This window comes from Clarias gariepinus, chromosome 4 (assembly GCF_024256425.1).
Source record: "Clarias gariepinus isolate MV-2021 ecotype Netherlands chromosome 4, CGAR_prim_01v2, whole genome shotgun sequence".
Lineage (NCBI taxonomy): Eukaryota > Metazoa > Chordata > Actinopteri > Siluriformes > Clariidae > Clarias > Clarias gariepinus.
The window spans coordinates 43214824-43233805 of record NC_071103.1 but is presented as its reverse complement, the minus strand read 5'-3'; the positions used below and the strand labels follow the sequence as shown (position 1 = coordinate 43233805).

General features: G+C 41.6%; 1 protein-coding gene across 1 annotated transcript in view; it reads right to left on the bottom strand.

The window, feature by feature from the left end:
* Window positions 1–18334, bottom strand: part of LOC128520856 (pleckstrin homology domain-containing family A member 7-like) — a 70849-nt gene extending 52515 nt beyond the window's left edge. Inside the window, exon 1 of the mRNA XM_053495282.1 lies at window positions 18269–18334. Coding sequence (XP_053351257.1) covers window positions 18269–18309 — 41 coding nt within the window. The 5' untranslated portion in view covers window positions 18310–18334. The remainder of the gene's footprint in view (window positions 1–18268) is intronic.
* Between the last annotated feature and the right edge of the window lie 648 nt (window positions 18335–18982).

The following is an 18982-nucleotide window of genomic DNA, read 5'->3' as shown; positions in this document are numbered from 1 at the left end:
TCTGGGAATTACAAGAAGTCCAGAGTTTTGTGATCTTAAGGAGCGTGGAGGATTATAGCGTTTCAGAAGACTTATTAGGTATGTGGGAGCTAAACCATTTAAAGCCTTGTATGTAAGTAATACTATTTTGTAATTAATTCTAAACTGAACAGGTAGCCAGTGCAGGGATGATAATATTGGGGTTATATGATCATATTTTCTGGATCTGGTGAGAACCCTGGCGGCTGCATTTTGGACTAACTGAAGCTTGTTTATTGAGGATGCAGGACAACCACCTAGTAATGCATTACAATAGTTCAGTCTGGAGGTCATGAATGCATGAACTAGCTTTTCTGCATCAGATACGGATAAGATGCTCCTAAGTTTGGCGATATTTCTAAGATGGAAAAAGGCTGTTTTTGTGATATTGGAAATATGATTTTCAAAGGACAAGTTACTGTCTAATATTACGCCCAGGTCTTTTACTGTTGAGCTAGTAGTAACAGTACATCCTTCTAAACGCAGGCTGAATTGTGAAAGCTGTTGTGTGCTGGTTTTTGGGCCGATGAGTAATATCTCTGTCTTGTCTGAGTTTAGTAAAAGAAAGTTATTGGTCATCCAATCTTTTATGTCCTGGACACACTCAGTTAATCTGGACAATTTAGGTAGTTCGTCTGGTTTTGTTGAGATATATAATTGGGTATCATCAGCATAACAATGGAAACTAATCCCATGTCTTCTAATGATGTTACCCAAGGGAAGCATGTATATTGAGAACAGCAGAGGTCCTAAAACTGACCCTTGTGGGACCCCATATTTCACTGGCATTACACCAGACAGTTCTCCATTTAGATCTACAAAATAGTATCGATCAGACAGGTATGATCTAAACCATTTTAATGCCTGTCCCTGAATACCTATGTGATTTTGTAAGCGATCTATGAGAATATTATGATCTATGGTGTCGAATGCAGCACTAAGATCAAGCAAGACTAGAATTGAGGTGCAGCCTTGGTCCGAAGCTAAAAACAAGTCGTTTGCAATCTTAACTAGTGCAGTTTCTGTACTATGATGGGGCCTGAAACCTGATTGAAATTCAAGGATGTTGTTTTCCTGCAAAAATGTGCAATACACATTATATATTATATTGATAATACACATAATGGCGCCGCGGATGGCTGCCTCGGTGTGGAGCTCTCTATCTGTCTTACTGTTTTTGTTAGTTTGTCCTGTTTTTTGTTTTTCAAATGTTATCACTTATACCAGAGATGAACTGCTGAACATTCAGCAGGACACATCACACAATTTCCAACCAGTTTTCGACTTCTCAAATGTTTTTCTGAACATTGTAACCGGCGGAGCAGCGGCACTGTTGAAATGCTTTAAGAAGCGCAGGCGGGGGAAGAGAGCCGGCGCGCTCGTCAAGCTCAGACAGCGCGGCTTTAGAACTGCGCTGCCGAGTATACATCTGGCGAATCTCCGCTCTTTACCCAATAAAATGGACGAACTTTTCCTGCTCTCCAGGAAAAATAAGGACTTTTCAAACTCTGCTGCGCTGTGTTTCACGGAAACCTGGCTGAATGAAGCCATTCCGGACAACGCGCTACACCTGCCGGGCTTCCAGCTGTTCAGAGCGGATCGCGACACGGAATCAACGGGGAAATCGCGAGGCGGCGGGACATGCTTTTACATCAATGAACGTTGGTGTACAAATGTGACACCATTGAAGAAGATGTGCTGTCCTGATCTAGAGGCATATTTCATCAACTGCAAGCCTTTCTATTCGCCGCGGGAGTTTACCTCGTTTATTCTTGTGAGTGTGTACATCCCTCCACAAGCGTGTGTGAACGCAGCTGGCTGCTCACATCACAGACACGGAGCAACAACACCCGGACTCGGTTTTAATTATACTTGGGGATTTTAACAAAGCAAACCTTAAACGTGAACTGCCTAAATACAAACAGCACATTACATGCCCCACCAGAGACAAAAATACTTTGGATCACTGCTACACCACAATAAAGGATGCATATCGCTCTATCCCCAGAGCAGCTTTAGGACTTTCTGACCACTGCCTGGTTCATCTTCTCCCGACCTATAGGCAAAAACTTAAAACTGCTAAGCCTGTAGTAAGGACAGTAAAGAGATGGACCAGTGAAGCAGAGCAGGAATTACAGGCCTGTTTTGACTGCACTGATTGGAGTGTTTTTGAAGCTGCTGCCACCAATCTGGACGAGCTCACAGATTCTGTAACATCCTACATCAGTTTCTGTGAGGACATGTGCATCCCTACCAGGACTTTTTTAACATATAACAATGACAAACCATGGTTTACAGCAAAACTCAGACAGCTTCGTCAGGCTAAAGAGGATGCCTACAGGAGTGGGGACAGGATCTTGTACAAACAGGCCAGGAACACACTAACAAGGGCAATCAGAGCGGCTAAGAGAAGCTACTCTGAAAAACTAGAAAATCAGTTTTCTGTAAACGACCCTGCTTCTGTGTGGAAAGGCCTGAAAACCATCACTAACTACAAGACGCCAACCCCCAACTCTGTAGGGAATCAACAACTGGTTGATGACCTGAATGAGTTCTATTGTAGATTTGAAACACCCAGTTTCACACCACACCCCTGTCCTGACCCTCTTTCTACACCACCATTATCACCCAGTTTCACACCACACCCCTGTCCTGACCCTCTTTCTACACCACCATTATCACCTCTAGCAACCATCCTCTCTTCCCCCCCTGCACTCCAGGTCTGTGAAAAGGATGTTCGCCAGATCTTTCTAAAACAAAAGAGAAGGAAAGCTCCAGGCCCAGACGGCGTGACACCAGCCTGTCTGAAATCCTGTGCTGACCAGCTGGCTCCCATCTTTACACAGATCTTCAACAGATCACTGGAACAATGTGAAGTGCCTTTGTGCTTTAAACGTTCCACAATCATCCCCATTCCAAAAAAACCTAAAATCACAGGACTTAATGACTACAGACCAGTCGCCCTAACATCTGTGGTCATGAAGTCATTTGAAAGACTGGTGTTGGCCTATCTGAGGGACATCACAGGACCCTTACTGGACCCCCTGCAGTTTGCCTATAGAGCAAACAGGTCTGTTGATGATGCAGTCAACATGGGACTGCACTTCATCCTCCAACATCTGGACAAACCAGGGGCTTATGCAAGGGTCTTGTTTATAGACTTTTCATCAGCTTTTAATACGATCATCCCAGCACTGCTTCAGACCAAACTAAACCAGCTCTCTGTTCCTAGCTCTATCTGTCACTGGATCACCAGCTTTCTGACAGACAGGCAGCAGCTAGTGAGACTGGGGGAATTCATGTCCAACAGCCACACCACCAATACTGGAGCCCCTCAGGGATGCATTCTCTCCCCACTGCTTTTCTCCCTGTACACCAATGACTGCACCTCTACAGACCCCACTGTCAAGCTCCTGAAATTTGCAGATGACACCACAATCATCGGCCTCATTCAGGATGGTGACGAGTCTGCTTACAGAAGTGAGGTTGAGCAGCTGGCTGTCTGGTGCAGTCTCAACAACCTGGAGCTGAACACGCTCAAAACAGTGGAGATGATTGTGGACTTCAGGAGGAACCCACCTGCACTTCCCCCACTCACCATCATGAACAGCACTGTGACAGCAGTAGAGTCATTCCGGTTCCTGGGCACGACCATCTCTCAGGACCTGAAGTGGGACATTCACATTGACTCTATTGTTAAAAAGGCCCACCAGAGGTTGTATTTCCTTCGCCAGCTAAAGAAATTCAACCTGCCACAGGAGCTGCTCACACAGTTCTACTCAGCCGTCATTGAATCCGTCCTGTGCACTTCAATAACTGTCTGGTTTGGCTCAGCTACGAAAACAGACATCAGAAGACTACAAAGGACGGTTCGGACTGCTGAAAGAATTATCGGCACTGCCCTGCCCACGCCACAAGAACTGTATACATCCAGAGTGAGAAAAAGGGCTCGGAATATCACTTTGGACCCCTCACACCCAGGCCACATTTTATTTGAACTTTTGCCGTCGGGTCGACGCTATAGAGCACCTAACACTAGGACAGTCAGGCACAAAAACAGTTTTTTTCCCCAGGCAATCTCCCTCATGAACAGTTAAACATCAACTGTCAATAAATATAGTGCAATATACTGTATAATACCACAGATTTCAGATATTTATATAACTTATTTAAAAAGTATCTCACACCCTACTCCATTTGATGTCAAATGTTTTTTTTTTTTTTTTTTTTTTGTCGTGCTGTTTTTGTCTTGTCATTTGTTTTCTGTTCTGGAAGCTCTGTCACTAAAACAAATTCCTTTTACGTGTAAGCGTACTTGGCAATAAAACTCTTTCTGATTCTGATTCTGATTCTGATTTGAGCTGATCCTACTTTTTCTAATATTTTTGATATAAAGGGGAGGTTTGAAATCGGTGTATAATTTGTTATTTCATTTGTGTCCAAATTAGATTTTTTAAGATGCGGCTTAATAACTGCCAACTTAAAAGGTTTAGGGACGTGACCTAGATATAATGAAGAATTAATAATGTTTAAAAGTCGCTCTCCAACCGTATGCATCACTTCTTTCAAAAATCTTGTTGGGATTGGGTCTAACAGGCACGTTGTTGAATTAGCTAAGGTGATAAGTTTATAAAGCTCTTCCTGTCCTACACCTGTAAAGCACTGAAAAACTAAATGTGAAACTTTAGGCTGAACTAGATCATGAGATGCTATTAGAGGTTGAACTTCCGTTATTTTCTTTCTTATGCTATCGATTTTTTCATTAAAAAGTTCATAAAATCTTCACTACTTAAATGTTGTGGAGTACTCTCTGCAGGCATCTTAGGTTTTGTTAGGCGGGCTACTATACTAAATAAGAACTTGGGATTGTTTTGGTTTCTTGCTATCAGTTGGCTAAGATGCTCGGTCCTAGCAGTTTTTAGAGACTGTCTATAGCTGCACATACTGTCTTTAAACGCAATTCAAAAACTTCTAATTTAGTTTTTCTCCACTGACTTGTATTCAAACCAAAAACAAAGGCAATCAAGCCTAAGCAGTTAAGAGTCCATTTGATGTGCAAACAACAAAATTAGGCATAAGGCGAGCTCATAATCAAAAACATTTACCAAGTGCGAAATTAATTACAGTAGAGCAAGCCACAAAGAAACTGACTGTAACAGCCTACTTCACGACGAAACGCTGGGCTTAAATACAACGCAAATCAACTGGAAAAACCAAACGCAGCTGTGACACATAAGGGAGGAAAAAGTAATAACAATCCGTGGCAGACGTAAATGTATTCGAATGTGGAAATCTGATATTGAGCGCGGCTTACGGCACCACTTTGGGCTGTACACGCACTCACTAATGTGTTGACCATCTCTTCATTTTTAGAATCGCAGCAACCAAGTTTCTCGCGGACTCACTCATTCTTCCTAAAGATGGCGCTGTGTTTCGATGATGTCATGTTTTAATCAATATATTCAGACAATTTATTCAATATATATCAAGTTTTCAATCAATATATTCAAAATCCATTCAATATATTTAGAATCTATTCAATACCTTCAGACTTTACATTCAGTATATGCAGAATCCATTCAACATTCTCACGTTTCATTCAATATATTCAGAATCCATTCAATATATTCAGACTTTTCATTTAATATATAGAGAGTTTTCATTCGATTCTCTCATGTACTGTATATTTTCCTAAACGCTTTGCAATTATATATTGTTAAACATCTGAGGGCCTTGTTAAAAGGACCAACAATTAAATTTTATTTGTATAGTGCTTTTAAAAATTGTCATTGTCGCAAAGCAGCTTTACACGATCTAAAGAATTATTTAAGTTTGTATGGAATGTGAATGTGTATGAATCAAAATTGTCAGATAGTCCCTGATGAGCAAGTCGAGGGCGACAGTGGCAATTAAAAACTCCCTGAGATGGTAGTAGTAAGAAACCTTGAGAGGAACCAGACTCAACAGGGAACCCATCCTCATCTGGGTGAAACAGAAAGCAGGAATTGATCTGCATTCATACTGTGTGTTAGGTGGCAGCCAGTTCAGTTTAATAGTTGATGTTAATTGACCCCTATTATGCAGTGTGTCGTGTAGCTGTATGTGAACATAAACTATCTGCAAAGTTGTGACGCCGACGGTGCATGATAAATGAAGTTTTTATCTATTAAAATAAAAGAGTCAGCTCACATTTGTCTAAACAAGTCATTAGCAATTTGAATCTTTTTCTGTTACAGTTCCACGTCACTAAGTAACATATTTGCATAATGTCCGCCCACGTTCTACGTCACGAACATGCCCGACCACAAACAGTACAATTTCCACATGGATTAACGTTACATCATGACAAGAAGACGCTGTATTCTGCTCTGCAAAAGTAAATTTGTTTTATATGCTCCTCCGAAGGAAGAATCTACAAAGAATGAGTGGCTTCGCGGCAGCACAGGTTTTTACATTCGCTTGGCATTCTGACACAGTTTCCAAATGTGCACCTAAACAAATATTACAATGACAATGCTATCACATCTTACAATTAACATTACCACACTCTTGTTAACATATGACACTTACCACTGAGAAACGTCCTGCTCTAGTCGTGCTTGTGAAACAGTTTCTTGTCGATGTTCCACTTCAACCGTTTCATCCTCAGACTCCAGCTCGAATTGATAGGGTAAAATCGAGGCCATCTTTTATATGTATTGACAGGTCTCCAGAGCTGTCATTCAGTTATGGTAATGGGCATTTCGTTTTCCGACACATGCTGTAGTGGTAGACCAGTTATAAAGGACCGTGCCATCTGACCAATCACAGCAGTGAGGCCTCACAGAAAGGAGGGGTTTAGACAAACTGAATCTTCGAACTGCTTCATACGAGTCGTTTACGAATCATTTAGAAATGGGGTAAAATTAAATCTATTTTTGGAGAAAACTAAAGTGTTTTTTGACCTTGCATACATGTAAACCGGTCTTAAGAGACCCATACAGCTATATTAGCAACCTTTAAAATGGCATAATAGGGGCACTTTAATATGGAGTCCAGGTAGTTATTGGAGGATCAGGTATACTCGTAGAAAATTCCCGTCCTGAACTATCGAGAAACTGAAGCCAAGTCAAGTCCTTAGAGAAACAGCTGTTAACATCAGTCGAGGCCAGAACCGTCTTCATGGTAGAGTGAAACCGTCCCCAGACACCAGACACATCCCAAAGGGACACACGGGGCATCCAATATGACGAGATTTACAACCAGAAGCGGGACACCAGGATGAGTCAAACAGGTCCAGAGGGCAGAGGGAGTCTGGATCAGTGGCAACTTGGTGTTGCTGGGCTCTGAACCTTGAACGTTTAGAGTGGTAGTCCAACACCACTGAGCTCCTTCTGCCCTGTGTTATATGCAGTGTCCTTTGTATAAAATTATTTATGATCAATAAACAGTTAGTTAAAAAATATTAAAAAATTACATTCTGTCATGACCAAAAAACACAAGGCTGTGATAAATGCAAGTACAGGTTAACTTAAAGCACTTTCACAGAAGAAAAGAGTGTCCAGTACAGTGTTCAGCAAACAGAGTGTCAAAAAAGAGTTTAGAGCACTGGTGGCCTCAGGTACCCTGAGTGTTACTCTCTAAAGAAGCAAAGGCCATGAAGGCCATGAAGGTGACTGGAGTCAAGCGTATTTAGGTGACTGAGAATGTGCTGGGGGAATATTACATCTGGAACACAGTCCATGGCAGCCATGTTTGTACCCTGTGGGGTGTTCTGGGAAGTGAAGTTCCGTGTGGATTCCAGTGTTGGTGTGACATATGCCCTCTGCACCTACTGACTCCCTGTGCTGAACTGGACTTCATGTTAATCTACACAACTTCTTTTATATTGAACTTTCACCTGCACAACACACATGATGTTATTTCTATCTATTATCACCCAGATGAGGATGGGTTCCCTGTTGAGTCTGGTTCCTCTCAAGGTTTCTTCCTATTGCTATCTCAGGGAGTTTTTCCTTGCCACCGTCGCCATCACCCTTGGCTTGCTCATCAGAGAAATTTCATTCATCATTCATTCATCTCGTTATTATCTAGACACATTTTTCTCACACAAACACACTTCCAAATATTTTCTTTTCTTTTCTTTTCTAAAAAAAACCAAACAATTCTTTAGTTTTTTGTGAAGCTGCTTTGAGACAATGACCATTGTTAAAAGCGCTATATAAATAAAATTGAATTGAATTGAATTGAACATATCATTACAGAGGATTTAGGGACAATTCCTGAAGTTTAGCACCCGATCTATTTCTGTTTGAGATGTGGGTCTGAAATAGTTAAAGCACCATCATTTCATTGAGTTGAATTAACCCTAATCCACAGGGAAAATAAATCCCATGAGTGTACAGTATATCTACAACAGTAAATGTAAAACACTTTAGTTACGTATCAGAAAAAACATAATGTACAAGGGGTGGTCAAGCCAAACCAGGACTTGTGATGTAAGGTCCAGTGAATGAAGGGGTAAAAGTGACTTCAAGCGCAGTACTGTGATGAAAGTCTTAGCCACAGTAAAACATGTGAATAGTGCAAATGTTTTAAAGAAGGCCATACAGCTGTGAACATTCATACATGTTTTAAACATCCTGTTAAGCTCAGGAGACACTACACTGTTTTTTTTCTTTCTGAATGTCACTTAATAATGTGTAAATCACCTCAGAACATCTTTGTGTTTAATAGGTAAATAAATGTGTAAAAGTTTGATAGAACTTTGTCTATATGTAAATATTTCTTTTTAAATGCTTACTTTATATTAAATTACATTAATAACAGAGGAACTAATTGAAAATGAGACATTATAAAGAGCTCATTTAAACTGATGAACATCTCTGCATGTAAACACAGACAGGGCCACATTTTTATGTTAATATACAAATTGTGTGTGTTTTCAGTGGCATGCTGGGTGTAGGAGTCTGCACGTGGGTGTTGAAGAATGTCTTTCTGCAGCATGACATCGTTTACACATTCAGCTCAGCAAAACTGTGTACACAGAATAAAAACAGAATTCTGCCTCTTTCCTGTTCCACACTTAATTCTTACTTCCTACTCCTTATTTTCTATGGTTTAGCCCCTAGTCCTTACTCCTAAACCTTACCGCTTACTTTTTACTACCTCATCCATACAACCTTCCTCTTAATGCCTCTCCAAAACTTCATTCCTAATACCAATCCTTACTCTTTACACCCAAGCCCCTACATCATATTTCTTACTTCCCAATAACTACACTCCCCTCCCTACTTAATTTATCTTTATTATAACAATTTAGAACACCTCAATTTTACAATGTAAAAATTTTGAATTCCCCATGCTTACATTATTAAAATAATGCATGGTATTTGGTAAACTCTATAGTGTGGGACATTTTGTTTACTAACCTACTGTAGTACTGTGTATTGTGAAAATTTTTAACTGCACTATTAAGTCTTTTAGAAGATTAAGTGTAAATACATCTTATTTTATGACCCGATTACTAATACCATTTATAAACCGGAACAATACACCACACCACTTTCAAAACTCAGTTTAATATAATAAATGTGTCAGACTTGAACATATGGATGCAAGTGGGGCTCTGAGTTACTGATCAGCAGGTCAGTATTTCAAGCTAAAGCTCTGCAGGTTGCCACTGTTGGGCCCTTGAGCAAGGCCCTAAACTCTGTCTGCTTCAGGGGGTGCTGTATAGTGTCTGACCTTGCGTTCTGACACCAGTCAACTAACAAAAAGCTGGGATATGTGAAAAACAAAGAATTTAACTGTGCAGTAATGTACAATAAAGCCTGAACTTAACTAAGTACAGCTACAGATACTGAAGAGATTTATTATAAAAAAGCAAAAAAAAAATCATCACTGATGATATGCAGTGAAATGCTTATATGACTGCCCATGACCCTTAAAAATAAACGCTTATTAATAAGAAATAAATATGAATAAATCGGGACGCTGCGCTTATTGTGGCGGGGGACTTTAATAGTGCCAACCTCAAACGCGCAGCACCAAACTTTTATCAGCACATCACCTGCCCCACCAGGGTGAAAGGACACTGGACCACTGTTACACTACAGTCAAGGACGGCTACAAGGCACAATCTCGTCCTCCGTTTGTTAAATCCAACCACGCCGCCATCTTCCTCATGCCAAAATACAAACAAAGGCTGAAACAGGAAGTTCCGGTTAAGAGGGAGGTCGCGGGCTGGACGGACCAATCGGTGGCCGCATTACAGGACGCACTCGATGACGCAGACTGGGACATGTTCCGAAACAGCTCCGATGATGACGTCAGCTTCGAGGCTGCAGCTAAAGACGCTAGCGATGCTAATGCTAGCGGTGCTAACGGCTGCAGACAGGAAGACACTGCCAGCACCGGAAACGCGTTCATCATCACCGAGCATGACGTGAGGAGAGCCTTCAAGAGAGTGAACACCAGGAAAGCAGCAGGACCAGACGGCATCTCAGGTCGTATTCTCAGAGCCTGCGCAGACCAGCTAGCACCTGTGTTCACTGAGATATTCAACATCTCTTTATCTCAGTCGGTGATTCCCACATGCTTCAAAGAGTCCATCATTGTTCCTGTTCCGAAGAAACCTCATCCTGCTTCTCTCAATGACTATCGCCCAGTAGCCCTCACCTCAGTAGTGATGAAGTGCTTTGAACGCCTGGTCAGAGACTTCATCATTTCTTCACTACCGGACACACTCTACCCACTACAGTTTGCATACCGCCAGAACCGTTCCACAGACGATGCAATCTCTCATCTCCTCCACACATCAATTACTCACCTGGACACTAGGAAAGGGAATTATGTTAAAATGCTCTTCATCGACTACAACTCTGCATTTAATACCATAATTCCCTCCACACTCACCACCAAGCTGGAGCACCTGGGACTCATCAATGTGTCAGTGGATCTCCAATTTTCTGACTGGCAGACCACAGGCAGTAAGGATGGGCGGACATGTCTCAGCCTCACTCACTCTCAGCACTGGAGCCCCCCAGGGTTGTGTTCTGAGCCCCCTGCTGTACTCTTTGTACACTCACGACTGCGTGGCCACTACCAACTCCACCGCCATCATCAAGTTTGCTGACGACCCTGTCGTGGTGGGTCTGATCACCAACAATAATGAGTCAGCCTACCGAGAGGAAATTGTAAATCTGGAGAACTGGTGCCAGAGGAACAATCTCCTCCTGAACGTCAGCAAGACAAAGGAGCTGATAGTGGACTTCAGTACAAAGCAGGAGAGGAACTACCAGACCCCCATCATCAACAGGAGCCCAGTGGAGAGAGTGGACAGCTTCCGATACCTCGGTGTTCACATCACGCAGGACCTGTCATGGTCCTGTCACATCAACACCATGGTGAAAAAGGCCCGGCAGCGTCTCTACCACCTCAGACGCTTGAGAGACTTTAGACTACCCTCTAAGGTGCTCAGGAATTTCTACTCCTGTACCATAGAGAGCATCCTGACGGGAAACATTACGACCTGGTTTGGAAACAGCACCATGCAGGACAGACGAGCTCTACAGAGGGTGGTGCGATCAGCTGAGCGCATTATCCGCACCGAGCTCCCTAACCTGCACTCGATCTACAGCAAGCGGTGCTGGACCAAGGCCAGGAAGATTTTTATAGACAGTTACCTCAGTCTAGCATGTGTCTTCAACCTATCTCTGTCAGTTCTCACAGACCAAGATGCTTTTACTCACACAGCAGAGGCAGATCTCCCAGAAACCTCATCTACCCTCCAGTACTGTCTCATTGTCCTGCACTGGTGGTAGGTGGGCTCTGGAACTGCCAATCTGCTGTAAAGAAAGCAGACTTTATCTCTTCCCTAGCTACTCATTACTCTTTTGACTTTCTGGCACTAACTGAGACCTGGATATCTCCTCAGAACTCAGCTACACCGGCTGCCCTGTCCTCTGCCTATGTATTCTCTCACACTCCACGAGAAACTGGCAGAGGTGGTGGTACAGGTCTCCTGTTGTCCAAGAGATGGTCCTTCTCGCCCATCACCCTGTCTCATCTCAGTTTTTCATCATTTGAATTTCATGCAGTTAAGGTAACCTCTCCAATTAACCTCCACATCTTAGTTATTTACCGTCCTCCTGGCTCTCTAGGAAACTTTCTAGATGAAATGGACATACTTCTTAGTCTTTTTCCTTCTGCTAACACTCCTCTCACTGTTCTAGGAGATTTCAACCTTCCATCTGATAAACTCCAATCCTCTTTCCTTCTCCCTCTCCTTAACTCCTTCTCTTTAACCCTAAACAGCTGCCCTCCTACACACAAGGCAGGAAATTCTCTCGACCTTGTTTTCTGCCGCCCTTCCCCAGTCACAGATATCACTACTATTCTTCCTTATAAATCTGATCATTACCTGGTATCCTTCACTATAACCCTTCCCATTCTATGTAAACCTAACCACCAAAATGTCTCTTTTACCCGCAAAAACCTTCACTCTGTCTCTCCTTCCTCTGTGTCTTCATACACCCTATCATTCCTTCCAGACCCAGACTCCTTCTCCTCTTTACCACTAGAGACTGCGACTGAAACTTTCCTCTCCTCTCTCTCCTCATCCATAGATCTCCTTTGCCCGCTGTCATCTAAACCAAGGAAGACGTCTTGTCCTGCTCCTTGGCTATCTGATGTACTGCGCAACAACAGGAGAGAATTAAGAACTGCAGAGAGAAGATGGAAGAAATCACAGCTTGATGCAGATCTCATCTCTTACCAGACTCTTCTTTCCAAATTCTCATGTGATGTGACTTCTGCCAAAACTACCTTCTTCAGACAAAAGTTGGAAGCGTCTGCACATGATCCTGGCAAACTCCACAACATCTTCTCCTCACTACTCAACCCACCGACTCCTCCTGCCCCTTCCTCTCTGACTGCTGACGATTTTGCCACATTCTACGATGGGAAGATTGCAGCAATCCGCCAGTCCTTCGCTCTCAACCAAACTCCTACGGCAGAACCTCAGGACCTTTCCTTCCCTCCTTTAGCAGAATTTTCCAACCTGTCATCTGATGAGATTCAACAGATCATCTCGTCATCTAACCCCACCACCTGTTCATTAGACCCAATCCCTTCCACAATGCTCCAGGCCATCTCACGAGACCTCCTTCCCTTCACCACAGCCATCATCAACCAATCCATATCATCTGGTCATGTTCCTGCTGCTTTTAAGAAGGCGAGGGTTATTCCCATCCTCAAGAAACCCTGCCTGGACCCATCAGAAGTTAACAACTATCGCCCGGTATCACTGCTCTCTTTTATTTCCAAAATTCTTGAAAGAACGGTTTATAATCAAATGTCTCTTTATCTCTCACAGAACAACCTTAATGACCCAAACCAATCTGGATTCAAAGTGGCACATTCCACAGAGACTGCCCTTCTGTCAGTCACTGAGAAGCTCCATGCTGCTAGATCTGCTAAACTTTCATCTGTCCTCATCCTCCTGGACCTGTCAGCTGCATTTGACACCGTGAACCACAAGATTCTATTATCTATTCTTACAAGCCTTGGAATTTGTGGAACAGCGTGGCAATGGTTTGCTTCTTACCTAAAAGATGGGTCATATGAGGTAACATGGAGGGGATCTACATCTGCCCCACGTAGACTCTCTACTGGTGTCCCGCAGGGCTCAGTACTTGGTCCTCTTCTGTTCTCCCTCTATACCCGGTCTCTTGGTAAGGTCATATCATCGCATGGATTCTCATACCACTGTTATGCAGACGACACCCAACTTGTTCTCTCCTTTCCTCCCTCTGACACTCAGGTTTCCACCCGGATCTCAGCATGTCTGGCAGACATCTCATTTTGGATGGCTGCTCATCAGCTGAAGCTCAATCTCAGTAAAACCGAACTGTTGTTTATCCCTTGTGACTCATCTCCAGGTCAAGACCTTGTGATATCCATGGACAACAACCAAATCACTCCCTCAACCACTGCCCGCAATCTTGGGGTAACCGTGGACAATCATCTGTCATTTTACCCACACATCACTAACCTTACTCGCTCTTGTCGATTTCTTCTTTACAATATCAGAAGAATTCGCCCATTTCTTTCTTCACAGGCTACTCAGGTGCTTGTTCAGTCTCTTGTTATTTCAAGACTGGACTACTGCAACTCACTCCTGGCAGGCCTGCCTTTGTCCACGATTCGTCCTCTGCAACTGATCCAGAATGCAGCAGCACGACTCGTTTTTAACCTTCCCAAGTTCTCCCACACCACCCCACTCCTCCGCTCCCTGCACTGGCTTCCTGTAGCTGCCCGCATCAAATTCAAAACACTGATGCTTGCCTACAAAGCCAAAAATGGCCCAGCACCCACCTACCTCTCTGCGCTAATTACACCACGCACTGCACCACGTTCCCTCCGATCCTCCAGCACTGCTCGCCTCATCCCACCATCTCTCAGGGATCGAGGGCGGCATTCATCCAGGCTCTTTTCTGTTCTGGCACCTAGGTGGTGGAATGAACTTCCGCTAGATGTCCGTACATCAGAGACTTTGACTATCTTTAAACGACGACTCAAGACGCATCTGTTTCTCCAGTACTTGGACTAACCCCCGGCCCCCCCCCCGAAAAAAAAAAAAAAAAAACATTTCTCAGATGTGTTGGACTAATGGTACTTAGTTATTAACCTAGTTAGCCCAGTGTAAGCATGTATCCAATGTTGTAAACATTAAAGCACTTTTTGTAAGTCGCTCTGGATAAGAGCGTCTGCCAAATGCCTAAATGTAAAATGTAAATGTAAGATCGTGAAGGACCTCAGCCATCCCAACAATGGACTGTTTTCTCTGTTGCACTCTGGGCAGCGATTCCGCTTCCTGAAGGCCAACACAGAGAGACTCAGGAGGAGTTTCTTCCCGCAGGCGATAAGGTCCCTCAATCACACCACACAGGAGTAATATCTTTTAAACATTTACTGGACAATCATGAACACATTCATGCAATACATATTTACATATCTGAAGCCATTGCACATGTCACTTTTTATAAGTCACTTTATACAATACATGTTTATCTGCCATTGGACGTGACACTTTGACACTTTAAAACATGTTAATGCCACTTTAAAACATTTTAAAACATTTAAAAATTTTTATATATATATTCCCCCCATATTCCTATATTTCTATATTTTGTGATATTTTTACATGCCCTTATTTGTACAGTTTGTTTATTTTACTAATTACATTTATTTTCCTTTGAATTTTATTTATTTTTATTAATATTTATTCCTTATATATAGTTTTTATTTTATTTTCAAGGTCACCGGCGGTCGTACAAGCATTTCACTGCATATCGTACTGTGTATGACTGTGTATGTGACATAAAATTTGAATTTGAAAAGGAAATATTAAAGAAATATTTTATATACAGTGGTGTAAAAAACTATTTGCCCCCTTCCTGATTTCTTATTCTTTTGCATGTTTGTCACACAAAATGTTTCTGATCATCAAACACATTTAACTATTAGTCAAAGATAATATAATTGAACAAAAAATGCAGTTTTTAAATGATGGTTTTTATTATTTAGGGAGAAAAAAAATCCAAACCTACATGGCCCTGTGTGAAAAAGTGATTGCCCCCCTTGTTAAAAAATAACTTAACTGTAGTTTATCATACCTGAGTTCAATTTTTGTAGTCACCCCCAGGCCTGATTACTGCCACACCTGTTTCAATCAAGAAATCACTTAAATAGGAGCTACCTGACACAGAGAAGTAGACCAAAAGCACCTCAAAAGCTAGACATCATGCCAAGATCCAAAGAAATTCAGGAACAAATGAGATCAAAAGTAATTGAGATCTATCAGTCTGGTAAAGGTTATAAAGCCATTTCTAAAGCTTTGGGCCTCCAGCGAACCACAGTGAGAGCCATTATCCACAAATGGCAAAAACATGGAACAGTGGTGAACCTTCCCAGGAGTGGGCGGCCGACCAAAATTACCCCAAGAGCGCAGAGACAACTCATCCGAGAGGCCACAAAAGACCCCAGGACAACATCTAAAGAACTGCAGGCCTCACTTGCCTCAATTAAGGTCAGTGTTTACGACTCCACCATAAGAAAGAGACTGGGCAAAAACGGCCTGCATGGCAGATTTCCAAGGCGCAAATCACTTAAGCAAAAAGAACATTAATGCTCGTCTCAATTTTGCTAAAAAACATCTCAATAATTGCCAAGACTTTTGGGAAAATACCTTGTGGACCGACGAGACAAAAGTTGAACTTTTTGGAAGGTGCGTGTCCCGTTACATCTGGCGTAAAAGTAACACAGCATTTCAGAAAAAGAACATCATACCAACAGTAAAATATGGTTGTGGTAGTGTGATGGTCTGGGGTTGTTTTGCTGCTTCAGGACCTGGAAGGCTTGCTGTGATAGATGGAACCATGAATTCTACTGTCTACCAAAAAATCCTGAAGGAGAATGTCCGGCCATCTGTTCGTCAACTCAAGCTGAAGCAATCTTGGGTGCTGCAGCAGGACAATGACCCATAACACACCAGCAAATCCACCTCTGAATGGCTGAAGAAAAACAAAATGAAGACTTTGGAGTGGCCTAGTCAAAGTCCTGACCTGAATCCTATTGAGATGTTGTGGCATGACCTTAAAAAGGCGATTCATGCTAGAAAACCCTCAAATAAAGCTGAATTACAACAATTCTGCAAAGATGAGTGGGCCAAAATTCCTCCAGAGCGCTGTAAAAGACTCATTGCAAGTTATCGCAAACGCTTGATTGCATTTATTGCTGCTAAGGGTGGCCCAACCAGTTATTAGGTTCAGGGGGCAATTACTTTTTCACACAGGGCCATGTAGGTTTGGATTTTTTTTCTCACTAAATAATAAAACCCATCATTTAAAAACTGCATTTTGTGTTTATTTGTGTTATCTTTGACTAATAGTTAAATGTGTTTGATGATCAGAAACATTTTGTGTGACAAACATGCAAAAGAATAAGAAATCAGGAAGGGGGCAAATAGTTTTTCACACCACTGTATTTAGAAAAAATATATGTAATAATTCCAGGTATCTTTAAGATAAGCTTCCAAAATTTAATTACACATTACCCTTATTCCAAATTTTAAGTAGTATTTTCTCTTACTAACTACATTACATTTGGCATTGATGCTACAAAAAAAGTAATGACTCTTGGCCACATGGTGGAAAAGAAATATCTTACCAATGTTTTTTTTTTCCAACTTAAGTCAAGTCAAATCAAGAAACATTACATTACATGTAAACATATACGCTTCTTTTAAATCCTAACATTTTCACATTATTTTTTAGGAGACAGATAATTACCTGATCTCATCTTACCGAAAAAAAAAAAGTATAAGCAAAGTAGATTTAACAATATATTCTCTATACCCTGCAATACTAAGATATTCACATCTCACAGGATTTAAATTATACTGTATAATGCTGCATCACCAAGTGTACAGCTCACCCGGACTCTATAGAGGATTACATCTACACTATCTAGCCCTGTCCATATATGCTGTCCTCTTGGGATCCTCAGCATCTGTACCCCACACTGCCCCTCCATCACAATACTGGCTGATCTGTCATTGGTTTCATTACCACAGGGGTGCACGTCACTTGTACGTACTAACATCATTAACAACAGCTGAAAATGTCATAATACTAAATTGCAAGGACTAAACTGCAATATTCTCCCTTTCCTGGCTTAACCTCTTAACAGAACACTGAACATCTGTGAAAAACTGGAATAAATCTCATTTAGACACTTGATCACCATTGATGTTATACTTGGGAACTCATGACTTCTAATAACAAGGACACCAGGAATAATTTAGAATTTCTTTTTTATTGACTTATAAATAATAAATCACTGTAGTGTACTGTTATTATTATTATTATTATTATTATTATTATCTTTTTTCCATATAACTCCATAAGCATCACAAGCACTCACTCTCTCACTGTGAGAGAGCACACACTCACAGAGCTAGAGTCAGGTATATGACAAGTTAATGGAAATCAGCTCAGGGTTTATGAACATTATCCTGAAGGCCTTGTTTAGCATTATGAACAGTATAAACAGTAGTCTCTTTCTCTCTCTCTTTCTCTCTCTCTGTCTTGCTCTCTCTCTCTCTCTGTCTTGCTCTCTCTCTCTCTCTTTCTCTCTCTCTCTCTCTCTCTCTCTCAAACACATACTTCAAGTTATCTCTGATAAAAGGGAGAAAGATTTTTTTTACCCGCTCTGTTGTCTGTGTCTGAAAGCAATTTCTAACTCCATCTTCTCTGTGTTGTCTTTCTCTCTGTCTGACTCTCTGACTCTTTATTAATCTTTCTCTCTTTCTCTCTCTCTCTCTCTCTCTCTCTCTCTCTTTCTCTCTCTCTCTCCCTTTACACTCTGTGTAAAGACTCCCTCTTTTTCTTCAATAAACACAAGCCCCTCTGTCCTCCCCCCCTCCCTCTCTTTCTTCCTCTTCACTGTGATCTTTTCATTTCAGTGACATTTTTAACAATGGAGGCTTTTACAGATGCCATGCTGTCGCACAAACCCATGTCGCAAAGAACCTTTTATTTTTTGCTCAAACACCATGAACACCATGTCTCTATAAATACAGAAAGTACGTAAGGAAATAGCTGCAATTCAGTTACTTTATTTTTGCATTTATGTGAAATTTCATTATTTTACCTCTAGATGGAGATAAAGAACCCTTCACAGGCTTCTCAGTTTGGCAATTTTTAATCATACTGTAGAGGTGTTTAACATCATTACAACAAATAATAGGGTTAAAATCTACAGGCAGCTTTAATTCATTTCAAACAATTTGTATGACCCCCAAATGAAAACCAGTGACAAGTAAGAAGTCACTTCCATAAACAAATGAAGGTAGAACTTATAAGTATACGAGTATATAAGTTATATTCATAATTTTTTCATCAAAAGTTTCACTTTGGAA